General features: G+C 42.0%; 2 protein-coding genes across 2 annotated transcripts in view; one reads left to right on the top strand and one right to left on the bottom strand.

Annotated features, from left to right (window-relative positions):
• Positions 1-12,173, top strand: part of apln (apelin) — a 31,984-nt gene extending 19,811 nt beyond the window's left edge. The window contains exons 2-3 of the mRNA XM_079523789.1: positions 1,580-1,746; positions 11,930-12,173. Coding sequence (XP_079379915.1) covers positions 1,580-1,740 — 161 coding nt within the window. The 3' untranslated portion in view covers positions 1,741-1,746; positions 11,930-12,173. The remainder of the gene's footprint in view (positions 1-1,579; positions 1,747-11,929) is intronic.
• The window catches only part of xpnpep2 (X-prolyl aminopeptidase (aminopeptidase P) 2, membrane-bound), a 178,314-nt gene that overhangs the window by 135,660 nt on the left and 25,151 nt on the right, over positions 1-17,503 (bottom strand). Inside the window, exon 4 of the mRNA XM_079521369.1 lies at positions 1,558-1,736. The gene's annotated coding sequence lies outside the window, so the exon portion shown is untranslated. The remainder of the gene's footprint in view (positions 1-1,557; positions 1,737-17,503) is intronic.

Here is a 17,503-nt window from a genome sequence, read left to right as displayed (position 1 = left end):
AGTGTGACAGAGACATGAGACACAAGGCCTTTTAACTGGCTATATAGCTAGATCTGCTTTGGTTCCACCGCACTGATTTGATGAACTTAACTACACGATGCTGGGTGGCCTACAACTCTCTCACTCATCTATACACGTCTCTACTTTCCTCATCCATTATACCCCCCATGAATGCTTTCTCCCTGTACACTATGATATTACTAGAGAGATTTGACAGAGATGGCTGGCATTTAAAAATGTAACACTATGGCATGAGATTATAGGTTGAAATCGGTTAGGTTGGAAATGTCCTCTTCGGGGAATGAAGACCTTTCCAGGTCAAAATGTTGGTTTTTTTATTCTTCTTTATTTAAATAAGTCCTGCATCGTGGATACGATAGTGTGCAGCCTTTTCTTCACTTTTAGACTTATTTACCGAGGTCAGCAGCACCTCACCAATACCGCGCCTTTCTCCTGTTTGTTTATGACAGTGGTGTTCAACCAGTGTTCCGGGGACCACCAGTGGTCCTTGAGAAGATTCCAGGTGGTCCCCAGCTAAATGATGGAGAGTTGTTAACCAAATGGACCCTTATATAGATCTTTAACTCTTGAGAGCGAAAAAGAGTTAAATTATTGTTAAACATCTGAATTGCTTCATTTACAAGAAGTCGAAAATGTAGAAGAATTGTTATTTTGATGAACGTTTGCCTGCTATCTCTCCTAAATACAGCATAGAATTGTGGACAAAAACAAAACAAATCTTTAGTTTTGGGTCTGAGAGACTAAACCTCCTCAAATGGTCGTCCGTGGCTCAAATGCTGCATAAATAGTGGGCCCTGGTAATGGTATCAAAATGGTTGAAAACCACCCGTTTTATGAGATGAGTAGGTTGTGAAATGGCAATCAGAGTGGCGCATGCTCTGATGTCTGTTATGTTTGTTTGTGCATGGGTTTAGAAATGGAAAATGGAGTGGGCAAAGCAATCTAATCAGAAGTATTATAAAAGGCTGTCATTCCATGTACAGTATACTTAAATAACTATTGTATATATGATGTGACTGAAATGACACCATATGTGACTAAATTTGACTGAGGGACTGCCATTGGATTTTTTTTGAATTTTAGTTTTTTCATGTCATGTGAAAGCAGGGAATCATAGCTTAAAATTGACATATTGGTTGTTCAGTTTGACCCACCAGTTTTGGAGATATGGCTTATAGAGTAATGTCTTGCAGAAAACAGCGAGTTGAGAAAACAGGCTTGAAAGGATCACTTCTGTGGACTCTAACATTACACCTAGCTACATGTTTAAGCATCTATTTCATATTTACATGTCGATTTCAGCTCTGACACTTATTTCAGACATGCTCTAGGATGTGAAGAGTCTGCCTGTGCTATAAACTCATTTTGGAAAAAAAAACAAAAACAAAAAAAATTCTCCTCTGGTGAAAAGCTGGAATTTGCGCGATGGCAGTCTCTCAGTCAAATCTGGTCACATATACTGATGCCTAACTAAAAATATCAATGAAAAATAAAAATAAAAGTGGCACATGGATCTTGGGGTTCTAATGGTCATACCTGTCCTGTGTTTGTTCTCCAGGTCCCATGGCCTCCACGGAGCACGGCAGAGCGCTGGAAGAGGCGGCTACGGTGCGGAAGGTGGTCCAGCAGAACACCGGCAGGGGTGGTCACAGACCGGCCGGTTGGAAGAGGAGACGCCCACGGCCCCGTCTTTCCCACAAGGGGCCCATGCCGTTCTAGAACAAGGTGAGTTTTTACTAGACCTCCAGCGTGGGCAGAAGCTTGTTGTAAAATTACGGAACAAACAAAACAGTTGTTGAACTGATGCTAACAACAAAGAAGCTCTCATACAGTAATAAGACATAATGGCGACAAGTTGTTCTTCTTATTTAACCCATTTAGACCCGAGTTAAAAACATTCACAGCCACATTTTTACGATTTTTCAAAAATAGCAGACCTACAAGCTCGTAGCGCGCCACTCGGTGGCGCGCTACGAGCTCGTAGATCTGCTATTTTTCAATAGCTAAATTATAACAACAAAAGGGGTTCCCGCCCCAAAATGGGTTAAATATTATTCTAAACGGCATGTGTTTCAAATACTGTTGATTGTGATTTCTAATTTTGAGGCCAAACTACAAAGTCCACAGAATGTCTTGTTTGTTCACTCAACGTATATCGCACCAGAGGCGGGTTAAGCTACCACGATATGACCAAAAACGTCAGTGGACACCCTTTCTAATGAGTCTTTCTAAAACAAAAAAAGCTCTTAAATTGTCAGTGAATGGAAATCCCAGTGCTACAGCTGCAAAGACATAATAGACAATATTATTGTGTGCTCGTGGAGGTTTATTATAGATGGCCGTTTCCTGTCTCAGAATGACAATTCCCCCGTCCCACCCACACTTGCGCAGAACCCGACTGTCCTGCACAGAGCCCATGACCTTAACCTCATCATAACCGCTTTCTGAAAATATCAAATGTAAGCCAGACCTAAAAAAAAAAAAAAAGGTGTCTGACCTCACTAATGCTCTTATGGCTGAATGAAAGCAAATTGCAACAGCAGTGTTCCAACTAGTGAAAATCCGTCCAAGAATAGTTGAGATTGTTATAGAACCAAAGGGGTGGGCAACTCCATAAATAATGCTTGTGATTTACTTCTATTTAGCCACAATACCCAATCCGATTACTAGAAAAGGTCACCGCCGGAGCAGGGCAAATCTCAGCCAGGAGGCAATGCCCTCTATACCTCCCTCCCGTCTGTCTGTGAGAGCATGTGATGACAATGTTTTGGTGGTTGTGCGTGTGTGTTGTGTACAGCAGTGGTTCCCAAACCTTTTCATGTCAAGGACCCCCAAATTGTCACTCATTAGCCCGCGGACCCCCATTTGAAAAGATCCCAATAAGAGAAGATTTTTATGGCTCTAGCCATTTCAAGGACCCCCAGTTTGACATGCATTAGTCTACGGACCCCCATTTAATAGCATTTCTATCTCTGGGACCCGCAATTTATATTGTAAAATCAATGCTAATTTAACTCTGAGAGTGTACAAATGGAACCAAATGCATTTGTACACTCTCTGAGTTACAGACCCATAAGGGTCCATTTGGTTCCAAATGATCATTTAGCTGGGTCCCCCCTGGAACTCCCTCAAGTACCCTTGGGGGTCCCCGGACCCCACTTTGGGAACCACTGCTGTACAGTATGTACAGTATGGAAACGCAAAGCGTGGGGCAATGTGGAGTAGGGCTACTGTACGCCCAAAAAGGATGCTACCTGTAACTGTTAATTCCTTGTGTCAAGATAATTCACCAATAAGACCAACATGTACATGACTGAGCGTATGAGACTAAAGGATTCTGTGAACAAATATCTGTTTTACATGCATGGATGGATTATCAACCACAGTGCAAAGTATGCCAGTGTATTGTTGCACACCTGCGGCCGGAGTAAGTTAGGAACAAGAGCGTTGTAAATAGGGCTGGAGTAGATCCCATATTCAAGATAATACTCAGCTTGCATGCCGATTGGCTATTTTCTGTGCATGGCCTAGCGGGACGCGTGTCCCATAGCTTGGAGGGAAAACTGCACTGCAATTATTAATTCACAAAAGTGACATAGATTTGAAAAATATTCCAGAATGAGTTTCTCGGCCTGGCCTGCTGTCAGTGTGCACAACAATACATTATATGATGCCGTTTGGCCTAGTAGTTTTCGCGATTAGCTGCACACACACATACACAGTACACGCATGTGTATGCTTATACAAAGTGCTTTACATTCACCCATTCTCTCACACACACACACACACACACACACACACACACACACACACACACACACACACACACACACACACACACACACACACACACACACACACACACACACACACACACACACACACACACACACACACACATTCATACACCGATGGTGGAGGAAACCATGCAAGGCACCAGCCTGCACATCGGGAGCAACTTGGAGTTCAGCGTCTTGCTCAAGGACACTTCAACACTAACTCTGGGGGAGCCCGGGTTCGAACTGGGAACCCCACGGTTCCCATGCATCCGGCTGCTCTACCTGCCCCCTCCTCTACCCCTGCGCCACTGCCGCCCCCTACGTGACTGTGTGCACATGCTGCATGTGACTGTGTGCACATACAGACCATTATGTACACAGTGTACTTACTGTACCATGCCCAACACACACACACACACACACACGATTACAATATCACCACCTGCCTGGTGGAGATAATATTGAGGTCAGACATTGATGATGGGCGATTAGGTCTGGCTCACATTTGACATTGCAATTCATTTCAAAGGTGTTTGATAGGGTTAAAGGTATATTCAGTGATTTGACTTAATTCAAATATCACTTATTTTTCCTTTTTTTCTGGATAATCCTCCCTACTAGAGTGTGTGCTGACTATATAAGGAGTTCCTCCCTGTCCCCAGTGAGCCCCTGGGGTCAAAAAACCCTAGTTTCAGTTTTGGTGGCGGGTGACAAAGCCTTCCTCCAATCAGGATGAGAGGGGCCTTCCTCCAATCATGATCGAGTGGGGGCGGGCCTTGGTGCACATGCTGTTGGCCTGTTGCACTTCCCCCCACTGTAGAGCGTGCATGTGCACATTTTGTTACCGGGGCGGACTGGGTGGTTTTCAAAATCACCCAAATCACTGAATGCTCCTTTAAGGTGCAGGACAGCCAAGTTCTTCCTTACTTATTTCAACAAACTGTTTCTGTATGGAGTGTCGGGGGGCAAGGGGAGATTGTCTTTCGGAAACAGACTTAAGACAGTTAGACTTAAACCCTAGTGTTGGTTAGTATGTTCCATTACATACCAGTACCATGTCAGACCTTTTTGTAGAAGATCTGCACAGAATCTAAGCAGATCTGCCTACTTGAACACAGCCAGAATGTTACACTCACTGTGGTGGAACGTGGACGAGCCTACATGGAGCTGTGGTGGGAGAGCCTTTAGATACTGAATCTGAAAAGACTGCTTCCAGCGAGTCCGCGACACTGGCTGTTCACCCGGGCAAAGCGAAGCAAAAAATTCTGCCATCCTAGTCAACAAAATGTACGGTTTTGCAAAAAAAACATGTGAGCCGGTGAGTTTGTTTCATTTATTTATCTCTGTAACTACTGTACAGTTGGAGGCCATCGATATTGTCTTTTTCTTTTTGCTGAGGTTTGCGTGATCTGCGCAAAAGGACAGTTAACCCATTTTGGGCGGGAACCCCTTTTGGTGTTTTAAACATTATGTTATAATTTAGCTATTGAAAAATAGCAGATCTACAAGCTCATAGCGCGCCACCGAGTGGCGCGCTACCTTGTAGGTCTGCTATTTTTGAAAAATCGTGAAAATATTTATTTCAGAAAACTGGAGGATTTAGAAGGATTTTTTTAAATTTTGAGGTCAGGCCTAAATGGGTCAAATGATAAGGGACAATATCGGTGGCACCCAACTGTACTGTACAAATGTACAAACTGCTCAGATATCAGAATATAAAATCATGGACATGGGCCCACACTCAGAACAGGAGGATGCACAGCAGAAGTGCACAGCACACGAGCAAAACAGGAGAAATGCATGACACACGAACACAACAATTAAAACAAATATTTGTGGAGTGTGGGCGGGTGGGTGGTTGAATCCACAGTGGCAGTTTGAAAAAAAAAATCCCTTCCTAAATTCACCACTGTCTCCCAACACAAAGTCATGTCTGCACGACAAAACTATTTGGGGCTGAAGCTCACTCACAGTGGTACCCTGACAGTGTCCCACAAATTCCACATAACTGCATTATAACTGTTTTTCGAGGGGTGCTAGCCCCTCCTATATTCAGCTATTAGTGTAGATTTTCATCTTACACAAAGAATGGAGAATGTACGTCATATGTCGACGAGCAAATCGACATGTTACGCCATGATGATGTACGATGATAAGAGCGCCCCTCACTTTACATGCGTAGGCTACGGGTGTGATTTTTCTTTTAAACTCTCATATGCTAGAAAATCTATTTACATTTTAATTCACTGTAAAGCCAGAGTCTAGGCCAGTTCATGCCCCGAATTTCAGTTTTATACAGTATAGTAGAATATAGTAAATACTCAAGCTCAACTTGTATACTGTACAATCATAGACTGCATTTTATCATTCTGTAAATCTTGAGAGTGATATGATGAGGCAATAAAAGTGTCACGTTTCATATCGCTAAGAAAACTGGAATCCAAGAGGCCTCTCAAATCCTCTCTTGGCAGAGTCACTCAGGAAGGTTTGGACCGCAAGTGGAAAGTTCAAACCGTTAGAGGAAGACTGGGAAATCTGTTAATGACCGTCATAGACGCCGTTTCAACTCGACCTCTCCCACACAAGGATGTTATTGTTGGCCCCCGAAAAAAACTATCGCCGTCTTAACAGATTATTGGACTTATGCCGGCTTGCATATCTTCATATTGCTCCAGAAGCTAATGGCTATTTTTCATGCGGTGTAATTTAATATATTTCCTTTTAACCCATTCAGGCCTGACGTCGAAATTTAAAAAAAAATGTTTTCTAAATCATGACAGTTTTCTGAAAGATTTGAGGCACATTTTAACGATTTTTCAAAAATAGCAGACCTACAAGTTCATAGCGCGGCACTCGGTGGCGCGCTATGAGCTTGTAGATCTGCTATTTTTCAAACACCAAAAGGGGTTCCCGCCCTGAGTGGGTTAAAAGGGAGACGGTTGTACTAGAAACCTTAGCGTCAAGTCAACTGAAGAGGAATAAGCCTTTTCTTTCGATCTGATGAAGTCAATTAAAAAACCCTCTACCAAAGATAATACTTTGCAGGGTTGAGTTTCTCAGCGCTGTGTTTCTTTCCCATGAAAGGATATTTGACTTACAGTCCAGAAAAGCAAAGCCCGTCTTTGTGTGCATTTAGCGATGAAAAAAAGAAACCTTGTATTTATCAACATTTCTTTTGCACCGTCTGCAACACAAACATGTCATTTAATGAAGTACATTACCCCTGGTGTGTATTCTGGGCATGTTGTTATAGGGGAACGTTTTCAAGAATAGCCTAAGTCTACACTATATGCCAACGCATCATAAACCAGTGTTGCACAGCGAAAATAGCAGATCTACAGGCTCACGACACATCGCCATGCAATGCATTGTGAGCTTGTAGATCGGCTATTTTCATTGTATGACGGTGACAGGCATAAGCGGTAAACACCAAGCAGTTTTCACTGGTAACACAGTGAGTGAAACAATGGCATTCTATCCAGATATGAACTCAAACGTGTAGACTATGTACATGTTAGATTGCCACAGCACGGCTCTGTCCATGAACTGAGCAGCACAGGACTAGGGTTTTTTAATCAGTCTTTTGAATGAAATTTCATTTTGTTTGTCATATTTTAGTCATCTGAAATGTTTAGGTTTGGTCAATAGTTTAGTCGACTAAATATAAGATTTTAGTTGACTAAATCTACAGTTGATTTAGTCAACTAAAATGTATTTTGGCGGTGCCTTGATGGCGTCGTAATGGCACATTTTAGACTTGGTTGCATGCTGAAAATAGCCGATCTACAAGCTTGTAGAGCTTGCACCCGATTGCAGCCAAACATAAAATGACTTGTTTTTTTAGTTCTACTGAATCTCTTCTCCACTAGTCCCTCCCTAACATTTTAGTCTAGTTTTTATTTGTTGACAAAATTGTCAATATATTTAGTCTCAGTTTTAGTCATCATAGGTTAGTTTTTATTTAGTTTTTGTTAGATTTTCGTCAGTGAAAAAAAAAGGGTAATCGACAAACATTTTTCGTCATCGTTTCCAGCAAAACAGGACCCATTCATGTCTTTCCCAGATCGCGTGAGAGACAGAGGAACTAGACGGGGCACAATATCCCTGCAGGAGGTGCCAACCATACAATGCCAGCCTGCCAAGGGCAGCCATAAATTAACCCCGTAGTGGGAGAGCGCTGTGTGAGCAGACACAATCATGTCATTCCCTTAACCCATTTTGGGCGGAAGCCGGGAACCCCCTTTGGTGTTAGCATTATGTTATGCTTTAGCTATTGAAAAATAGCAGATCTACAAGCTCATAGCGCGCCACCGAGTGGCGCGCTATGAGCTTGTAGATCTGCTATTTTTGAAAAATCGAAGAACGACTAACATAGCTTTTTCAGAAAACTGTCAGGATGTAGAAGACATTTTTTAGAATCTGATCTCAGGTCAAAATGGGTTAAAGACTAATTTATACTCTGTGGTACGACAGTGTCACTTGCCCAAAGGAACAGATTTTCAAGCTAACGACGCGTTGCGACACCGTCGCGCAACGGAGTATAAATTAAGGCACGGATAATCATTTTTTTTAACGGGAAGGCAAATGAAAGTCATAGAAATGTCATTCTCTAAAGAAGTTGTTTTTACAATCTATAGTGAATTACGGATTGGAGAGTTGTTGTTAGGGTATTTTCTTACAATTTGGAAGGATCAGAATACTTTTAATTGGCTCCTATACTTCCCATACAAAACTTCAGAGGTAGTGGAACAAAGCTGAAAACAAAGACTCACTAAAGGTCATTCCATAGAAGGAGGGCCACATCATTATACACTTTATTTGCCATTAAAAGGTGTTTAATTAGTTTTAAATGTAATGTAAAAGCTCTATATTTGATAGTAAACATTGCTATAGTGTGTGTGTGTGTGTGTGTGTGTGTGTGTGTGTGTGTGTGTGTGTGTGTGTGTGTGTGTGTGTGTGTGTGTGTGTGTGTGTTAACACACAAGTTCTTCAGTAAACAGAAAATGTTTTGGTCAGGATGGCCAGGATGGCAGAGAGAACCCAAAACTAATTTATCAGCTTAAATGTTAATGTTTCAGTTATGTTTTGTCTGCCAATATTTTAGTTTCGTCACTTCCAATGTAATTTCTATATCCCTTTTGGTGTACAAGTTCTCTCTCCTGGTTGGATACAATTGGTGTGTATTTTCTATTTACTAAAGAGCTGGAGAGACAAAGAGACCCCTGTTAGTGCACAGCAGTGATTGCCGTTAGATTATAGAACTATTCAACACCTATTTTAACAGAAAAATACAACACCACCTTTAATTTAATAAACAGTATAGTACTAGTATGGACTTTATTCAGACCTACAGCAGAACTCAGAGTCACACACTGTGAGCGGGTTCAACTTCCAAATAACAGAGGTCTTTGCTCTGCCAGTGAAATGTGTGCATTCTCCCCGTGTATTCAATACTCGCTTTCAGAGGCAGAATGTTGACACACAATTGAGGGATGCTTCAGGAAGTTGTGAAGCTCTATAAAAGAGAACGGCTCAGTGACTCACAATGCCGTCCTCACCAACACCACTCCAGTCACAACAAACTGACGATTTCACTTTTTGTTTGCTTCCCATTCCAGCCCCTCTCTCATGCCTTTAAAGTTCACAGTTCACCTCATTCAAGGATCCCTCTTTCCCAATCCCACAGTCATGCTCAATTTGCTCACCCTGACCAGCATGCCAATCAAGCCTTTCCTTTGCACTGCCCGAGATAGAATGGCCGTTCACAAAGAAGAAATAGGCACTCGCTGAGATCAGACTCAACTTAGTGTATTATACAAAACGTGCAAATGAGAATTCAGTCCAGCTGGGCTTATGATCCGACATATCTCTGGTCCAGCTGACAAGGCTACTTGTTCACGTCTCCTGCTCTCCTCATGTTCTACCGATGATGTGATGAAAAACCCTTGGGACACAGATGGAGTAGCACATTGTTCCACTCACAGGAATGACCTAAGATCAAAGCTAACATTGAGCGGAGAATGAGAATTCTGCGAGACACACTGAATGCGGAGATGTCATTATTAGCCTAGCCTTAATCGTGGCCCTGCGTAAATATAGATTACTGAAACAGTGATGGACTTGACAGTGTCCATCCACCAGCCACTATGCGTTCCTGCGTCTACTCTTATCACCCCATTTCAGTGTCATAGGCAGCTCATCTATTATTCCCCGACACCCAAGGCAAATGGGGGAATGACTTTGACTGTTCTTCATTACACATTCCAGATGTGAGTCCTGAAAGAGAAGATGGTATCCATCATTCTCTTCAGCCCAGCTAAATGAGCTATTACAAGTCTTGGATCAAAACCATGCTGCAGACAATCCAAAAAGACAGCAGGGAATTACTGGTTTAAAGCCACAAGCAATTTCTGAAAAGGTCCTTGAGACCCCCAGTGTGAGAAAGCTTGGGAAAAATGGTTTCCCATATAAACATGTAGGTCTGGCACACAGTACACCTTCCATTCAAAGAGAAGAGTCATATGAGTACATCCAAAATCTAGGATAAGTATTAAGAACTCCAGGTGCTGGATCCGTGAAATGATGAAAGAATATCTGCATACTGGAATTCAAGTTGTTCAGTAGCAATATCTAGAGACCAAACTGGTCTTCTTCAGTCAAATACCCACACAAAGGGGAACCTCCTTTCAACTCTAAGACCTTACATCAAGTGGCCTGTATGTTAACGTCATCCCATACAGAAGATAAACAATATACAAACAAAAACTGCAAGAGAGATTAGATATGAATCAGTTCTTGGCATTACATGACCACACAAATATGTCTAAAGGGAAGAGTGGTTTCTTATCAATGAATGAACTCTGTTGTCATGCAACAAAGCTTGCTGTGCCAAGTGCACTAGCCATCTGAGATCTTCGTAAATTATCGAGACGGGGCAAGATAAAAGGATAGGAAAGATAAAAGATTGTTCCTGTTAATCCATTGAGACCTGGAACGCATCCATGTCACGTTAGCGTTTAACCACATTAACCATTAACCCATTTTGGGGCGGGAACCCCTTTTGGTGTTTTAAACATTGTTATAATTTAGCTATTGAAAAATAGCAGATCTACAAGCTCATAGCGCGCCACCGAGTGGCGCGCTATGAACTTGTAGGTCTGCTATTTTTGAAAAATCGTTAAAATGTGCCTCAAATCTTTCCGAAAATTGTCATGATTTAGAAAACTTTTTTTTTTAAATTTCGACGTCAGGCCTGAATGCGTTAAACAAGAACTGATCCAGGGCCCTGGGCTTAGCATAACACAAGGATTACGGTTACATATGCAATTGTTTTCCTAACTCCTGCCAGTGCATTTCTATCAAAGCCCAGAGAACTTGCAGGTTACATACTGGCATTACCGTTTATTCACTGCTTTTCAGTCTAGCTTTGTTCCTAGAACGAGATAAGCCCCGCAGTTGAAACCCCTCGAGGGAAACCTCAGTGGAGAGGAAATTGAATCGTCTCCACTCTCTCCGTATATGACTCATAACATGTTTGGGGAGAAAATGGAGGCCTGATCAGTGTTGTTTTCGTCAAGACGAAAAATGTTCGTCGACTACCTTTTTCCACTAAAGAAAACTAAATGGAAACTAAATGAAAAATGTGCTATGATGACTAAAACTAAGACTAAATATACTGACAATTTCGTCAACAAATAAAAACTAAAGACTAAAATGTTAGGAAGGGACTAGTGGACAAGAGATCCAGTATAGGTCATTTTACACTTGGTTGCATGCTGAAAATAGCCGATCTACAAGCTCACAACGTGTCGCGCTGCGACGCGTTGTGGGCTTGTAGATCAGCTATTTTCAGCAAGTGTAAAAACAGTCCTCACGACGGCATCAAGGCCCACCAAAATACATTTTAGTCGACTAAATCAACTGTAGATTTAGTCGACTAAAATCTCATGACATTTAGTCGACTAAAACGAGACTAACACTAACACATTCCAGGTGACTAAAATGTGACTAAAACTAAATGAAAACTATTCAAAAGACTATGACTAAAACTAAAATCCAAATTTTCTGCCAAAAACAACACTGGGCCTGATGGGACTTTTCTGTGTTTTTTCTGTTTGTTTGTTTTGCAGGCACTGCTCTGAGCGCCCTCCCCCAGGTTCTGATTTCTATGCTCTTCCTTTGCCTTGGGGGGACCTTTGCAGAACGAAGGGCCTTGGCTTGCCCAGCAGATCTGAAGAGCGACGTCCATAAAAGCACCTGCTGGTTCTTCAAGCAACTCTGTCCACAAAAAATAATCAGGACAAGCCGCTCACCCTCAGCTCTAAGAAGAAGAATTGGGGGCAGGGAAAGGGGGGGGTGGGGGGTACTGAGTCCGAGCTACCAGATTCTATTTCTCTGTCTCTCTCACTCCCTTGCTCTCTATCGCTGTCTTCTCCCCAAGTGTTGTTTTCCCCCACCCACCCTCCCTCTATCGTTTGCTTTCTAGAGCCCTGTCATGGCCATCTCCCTGAGTGTCTCATACACTTTGCATGACATGTGGTGGAGAGAGGGAGCCCGGTCCAAAACAAGCCGTCTTAGTCTTAAAGCGTCTGTTCACTTCTCTGTGGTGTGGTTATTCCTATCTCTCAGATCTAAGGTGATCACAGCCCGCTAACTCCATTGCCGTGTATAGCTGCTTTCTGGCTTTACTTAGTGGGAGAGGAGGGTGCTGGTTGTGTGAGGAGGATGGGCAGTTCACAGTCTCAAAAAGGTTGAATGCATCAACTAATATTCACATCACTTGTTGTGATACATGTATCATGTCTTGTTGAAAAAAAAAATCTAGTCCAAGGTTTCCCCTTTTCCAAAAGAACATACTGCTAAATCATTGCATCTTTTTACAACAACATGACCGCCATACAGCTAAATAACCATTATTATTGGTGCTTTATATTTCCTTACTGCAGTACATTTCACTCGTGAAGAAAAAGAAAATACTGGAAAAAAAGAGGCCAAAACAACACAAACAATTGTCTAAAACAATCTGCTTTAAACTACAGATTAAATCCTTCATTTAGAACAATCTTTAATCCAAAGCTTTTCGGTATTACTGAACTCCTTAACACCTCGGGGGTTTAGAGATCTGCTCAAGGGTCACACAGCAACACTGTCCCACCTGGGATGAGTCCTTTGACCCCAAATCCTTGTCCCCAATCCCTGGCCTCCCTTCGCCACATTGCTTGCTGCCCTGCGCAGCTGCTCTACACGACTGTTAACAGGCAGGGGTGGCCTGCTCTAGTCTAAGGACAGGCCGCCTTGCCTTTTAATGAAGTGCCAAATAATAACCTACTCCACCACAATGCTGCCAGGAACGAAAGAACGCAAGGAAGGGAGAAATGAGAAACACATTACCTCTTGTTTGAAGTCTCGATACACTGACACATTTATGCATTATATTATACAGTACATTTCTAGAAGAGAAATAATAATAAAAAAATAAAATAAAAAAAAGAAATAGTCCCACAAAAGACAGTGGTAGCAAGGAGGACAGTTAAATTAGACCAAAAAACAATTTAAAGCGGACATCCGTCAGCTCAGTAAATATGCCACCATTTTCAGCCTACCACTAGTGCTCTAGTCGTCTTACTGTTAGCATAAAGGCTGGTTCGACCCTTTGACTGAGATCTTTTGATTGACGGAATGCTATGCCTTTCCATCATAGTGGAATATATTAATGTTTATTGTTTTGTCTATTCTAAGTTTTTACTAGTTTGTTCCTTTTTTTTCTCAGGGTGCTGTGATAGAAAAGCCTGTACCAGAGCAGTCTATTTTGTGCATTTATTTACCAATAAATACACACATACAGGACATTTATAGCTTATATGAGCATATTTTCATATACTGTATCTTTATTCTCCCTCTTACTGTATGTATACACCATTATAGCCATGTATTCAGATTCAGTCGTCATCTATCCCTCCGTTGGGTACAGTTGCCTTTTTAGCATGCCCTTCCACAGCACAGGTGGTCGTTGGCTTTGATCATTACACTCATTAAATCCCATGCTTAATCTTTCTCAGATGGAATCTCCCCCCAAGGCTGGCTGGGGCCACTTACGGTCTGAGCTCATTGTCAAATTGGCTTAGATTGAAACCACACCCTTCCCTCCTTCCCAATTCCCAAACCCCTGTTGATTTCTATGATCAATACAACGATTTAACAGGTTATGATATTTAGGTTTGGTATTTAGGTTTGGTATTTAGGTGTGCACATCCATGTCCAAAATGTGGCTTTGGTAGGTCTTGGCCAGATCACATGCATATATATTATAACAAAAAAGCAGACTTCTCTGGCCCAGCACGAGAAGCATTAAAGAGAGCATCTAAAAATCACAGTGGTGATCCACCCAGCCAAGCTCACCTCGATTAAAAATGTATTAAATCCTAGGGCACTGTGAAGAGTGATAATTTCAGTTCCACCATTATTATTTCATACCCTCTCAGACAGAGATGTAGATTTCATTAATGCTCCTTGGGAATGAGACAGCTTTGCTTTGGGTGTCTCATGTATTATTGGGGAACACAGTAGAAGGATATGAACAAGGGGGATGGAAGTTCTATAAGCACAGGAGTGTGTGGATGCTGGAGTTTTATGACAAGGGGGGGTTCAAATCAATCTCTCTCCCCATCTCAGAAGTTATTAGGGAGTCAAGCAACGTCTGTATCCGCACTGTTCTTCATGAATGTATCCATACCATCTGCACCAGCCATGCCGCCCTTTCAGAGACCAGAGCAAAACCATTGTTTATGTAAAGCACATTTGGAATCTCCCATCTCCCACGCCGCGTCCTCATAACTAAACTGCTACATCCTGGGTGACAGTTATCTGTTGGATCCAACAAACAAAGCCAAATATCCCACGATCCAAAGCCTCCAGTATCAATTATCCCCATCATTAAACGTGGCTTTGCTCCGAGACTTCTCTGTATGGGTTTGCAAGGCTGCACTTTTTGCAATTCCATTATGCTGCTGGAAGAAATAAACCCTGACAACAAGATTCTCTTGGTATGAAATGGTTTTCCAGTGTATTGTGACAATTGATTTTCTTCTTTTTTTTTTCTTTTTTTCGTCTGATTCTTTTGTCTTAGCTGGTTGTCCAAAGCTTACTTTTTTGAATACGGTCGTGGAAATAAGCTGTATCTTTTGTGGATGTAACGAAAAAAAGAGAAGTAGTTCTGCAGCACAATAATGTCGTGGACACGTGAAAGCTTTCTTCTTGTCTTAGACGCTATAGCCCACGGCCCTCCCCTGCACATCAGGTTAATGGGCCTTGTGGTGTGGCAGGACAAGCGCGTCCATGAGGCTCAAACTGAAATGGTAAACCAATACATTATGCTCTGGGAGCAAAACCATTTTCCTTAATGGTCTTTTCCAGCAAGGCTTATACACAAGAGAAACGATTCCTCCCCTCTCATTGTTTCCTCTCCTCTCTGTTGACCATCACAAGGCCTGAGTAAAGTTCCTATGCACTTGTTCGCATGTTTTTTCTGGTTAGGCTGTGTTTGTTCTGAGAACTTACCCTTTTTTACGTTTAGCCCTTTTTTGTTTTGTCCAAATGCATTTGGCTGTGTGAGTGTGTAAGGAGATGAAATGAGCGCAGGGGGGGGAGGGGGGGGGGGACACACGAACGGACGTGTGTAACTGGTGGATATGAGAATAAGCTGGTTGCTGGTTAGTTTGCAATAGGACAGGAGGCTATTAAATATTAGTGTAGCAGTTGGTCGCCACTACACACTAGCTATAGACCGTACCCTCACAAAGAACCGTTCAAAAACCACCAGGTTCTACATTTTTTATACTGCTCGTCATACATATTCTCTCAGTTCTCTACCAGATAACAGTTCCTTGAAAATGAAAAAATGAACCAAACATTTCACCCATCCAGGAAATGGAGTTAGCATGCAACACATTCCACGGTTTACCTTGTGCATCTCTCTAACCTATCATTACTGTATCACATTGGCCTTCGGAGTGGGCGTGTGCGTGGATCGAGTGGCTGATATTCAATCCAGTGCATTCACACATTTCCACTGGCCCCGGCAATCCAAAAGGATATAACTAGATTTGATCTCCCACGGGAAATGTGTACATGAACTGTCATTATCTCGCAGCCTCAAAAATGAGACTTCCTATACCCAGAATAGAACGAGGCCCCTCCTCCATCGATTTGTGACACATTCTACCGATCTACATAACCACTGTGTCCCAACACCAGTTACCGTTCAGAACAGATGGAGTCTGTAGGCTTCCGCCTGATTTTGTACCCCGTCGTACGGCAGTGTAAACGTGTACAGCCCGATCTACAAGCTGCCCCGCGACGTGTCGCGGAGCAGCTTGTAGATCGTCCAATTCCCGCACGGCGGGAGTATAAAGCGTCACACGCCATTGCAACAGTGTTACTAGGTCAGATACCGTTTAAAAAGACAATGTATTATTCCTGATCTTCTTTAATTCTGTTTAAGGTGTGTGCTCATATTACTCACCAGGCCAAATGTACAGTCCCTGTCTCTGTTTTGATGTTGATCTGGGCAAAAAGTAAATGAAATAAATAAATGAATAAATAAATGAATAAATAAATAAATAAATAAAACAAGTGTATCAGAAATGGTTGAAATACTGTGTACATATTTGAACTTTTGGTTTCTAATTTATAAAAGATAAGCTTTAGCTCTTGGAGTACTTATTTTATTTTTTTCCTTTCATGCGTAGCTTTGTGTTTTTATTTTCTATTTCTGTAAAGTGTGTAAATATATCTTTATGATAATAAGTAATATTAAAAATCTTATTTTAAGAAACCACTGTGTCGTGCCTTTTTTTTAAAAGAAATGAGGAATTGAAATGGAAATAAGCATCATAGTCATAACTGGTATACAGTTGGGTGCCACCGATATTGTCCCTTATCATTTGACCCATTTAGGCCTGACCTCAAAACGTTTAAAAATCCTTCTAAATCCTGAAAAAATCCTTCTAAATTTTCACGATTTTTCAAAAATAGCAGACCTACAAGCTCGTAGCGCGCCACTCGGTGGCGCGCTATGAGCTTGTAGATCTGCTATTTTTCAATAGCTAAATTATAACATAATGTTTAAAACACCAAAAGGGGTTCCCGCCCCAAAATGGGTTAACTGTCCTTTTGCGCAGATCACGCAAACCTCAGCAAAAAGAAAAGGACAATATCGATGGCCTCCAACTGTATATGAGAATAGAAATGTAAATTTGACCTTCAATGATCATTTGGAAGTGGTGTTTGTTCTGCACATTCCTTATTGTGGAATCATTCACACCAAGTTTAGCTCCGTTTGGAACCTCTATATCTACAGTACGCTGCTTCGCTTTATCTCCGAGATGAGGTTCTGAGAAAAGCTATCCCTGCGGGGTGCATACTTAGTTTAGACTAGTCATTGGTTACTATGGTTAGACATGGGTTAAGGTTAGGTTTAGGTGTGCTGCCCCGTGGGAGGTTAGGTTTAGGGTGAGGGTTTGAGATAGGTTGTAGTTGTAGGACTAATGACTGGTCTAACCAATGACTAGTCTAAACCAAAAACTGTCTAAACTAAGTACTGCACCCCAGTCATACATGGTGAAGCGGCGAACAGTCGACGCCAGCGTCCTCACTTCCCACATTCACACACCAAAGGTGGCGAGCGCACACTGACCAACTCATTG

Source organism: Electrona antarctica (assembly GCF_951216825.1).
Source record: "Electrona antarctica genome assembly, chromosome: 1".
NCBI classification, from domain to species: Eukaryota; Metazoa; Chordata; class Actinopteri; order Myctophiformes; family Myctophidae; genus Electrona; species Electrona antarctica.
The sequence above is the reverse complement of the archived record's forward strand: the minus strand, read 5'-3'. Positions and strand labels throughout refer to the sequence as shown.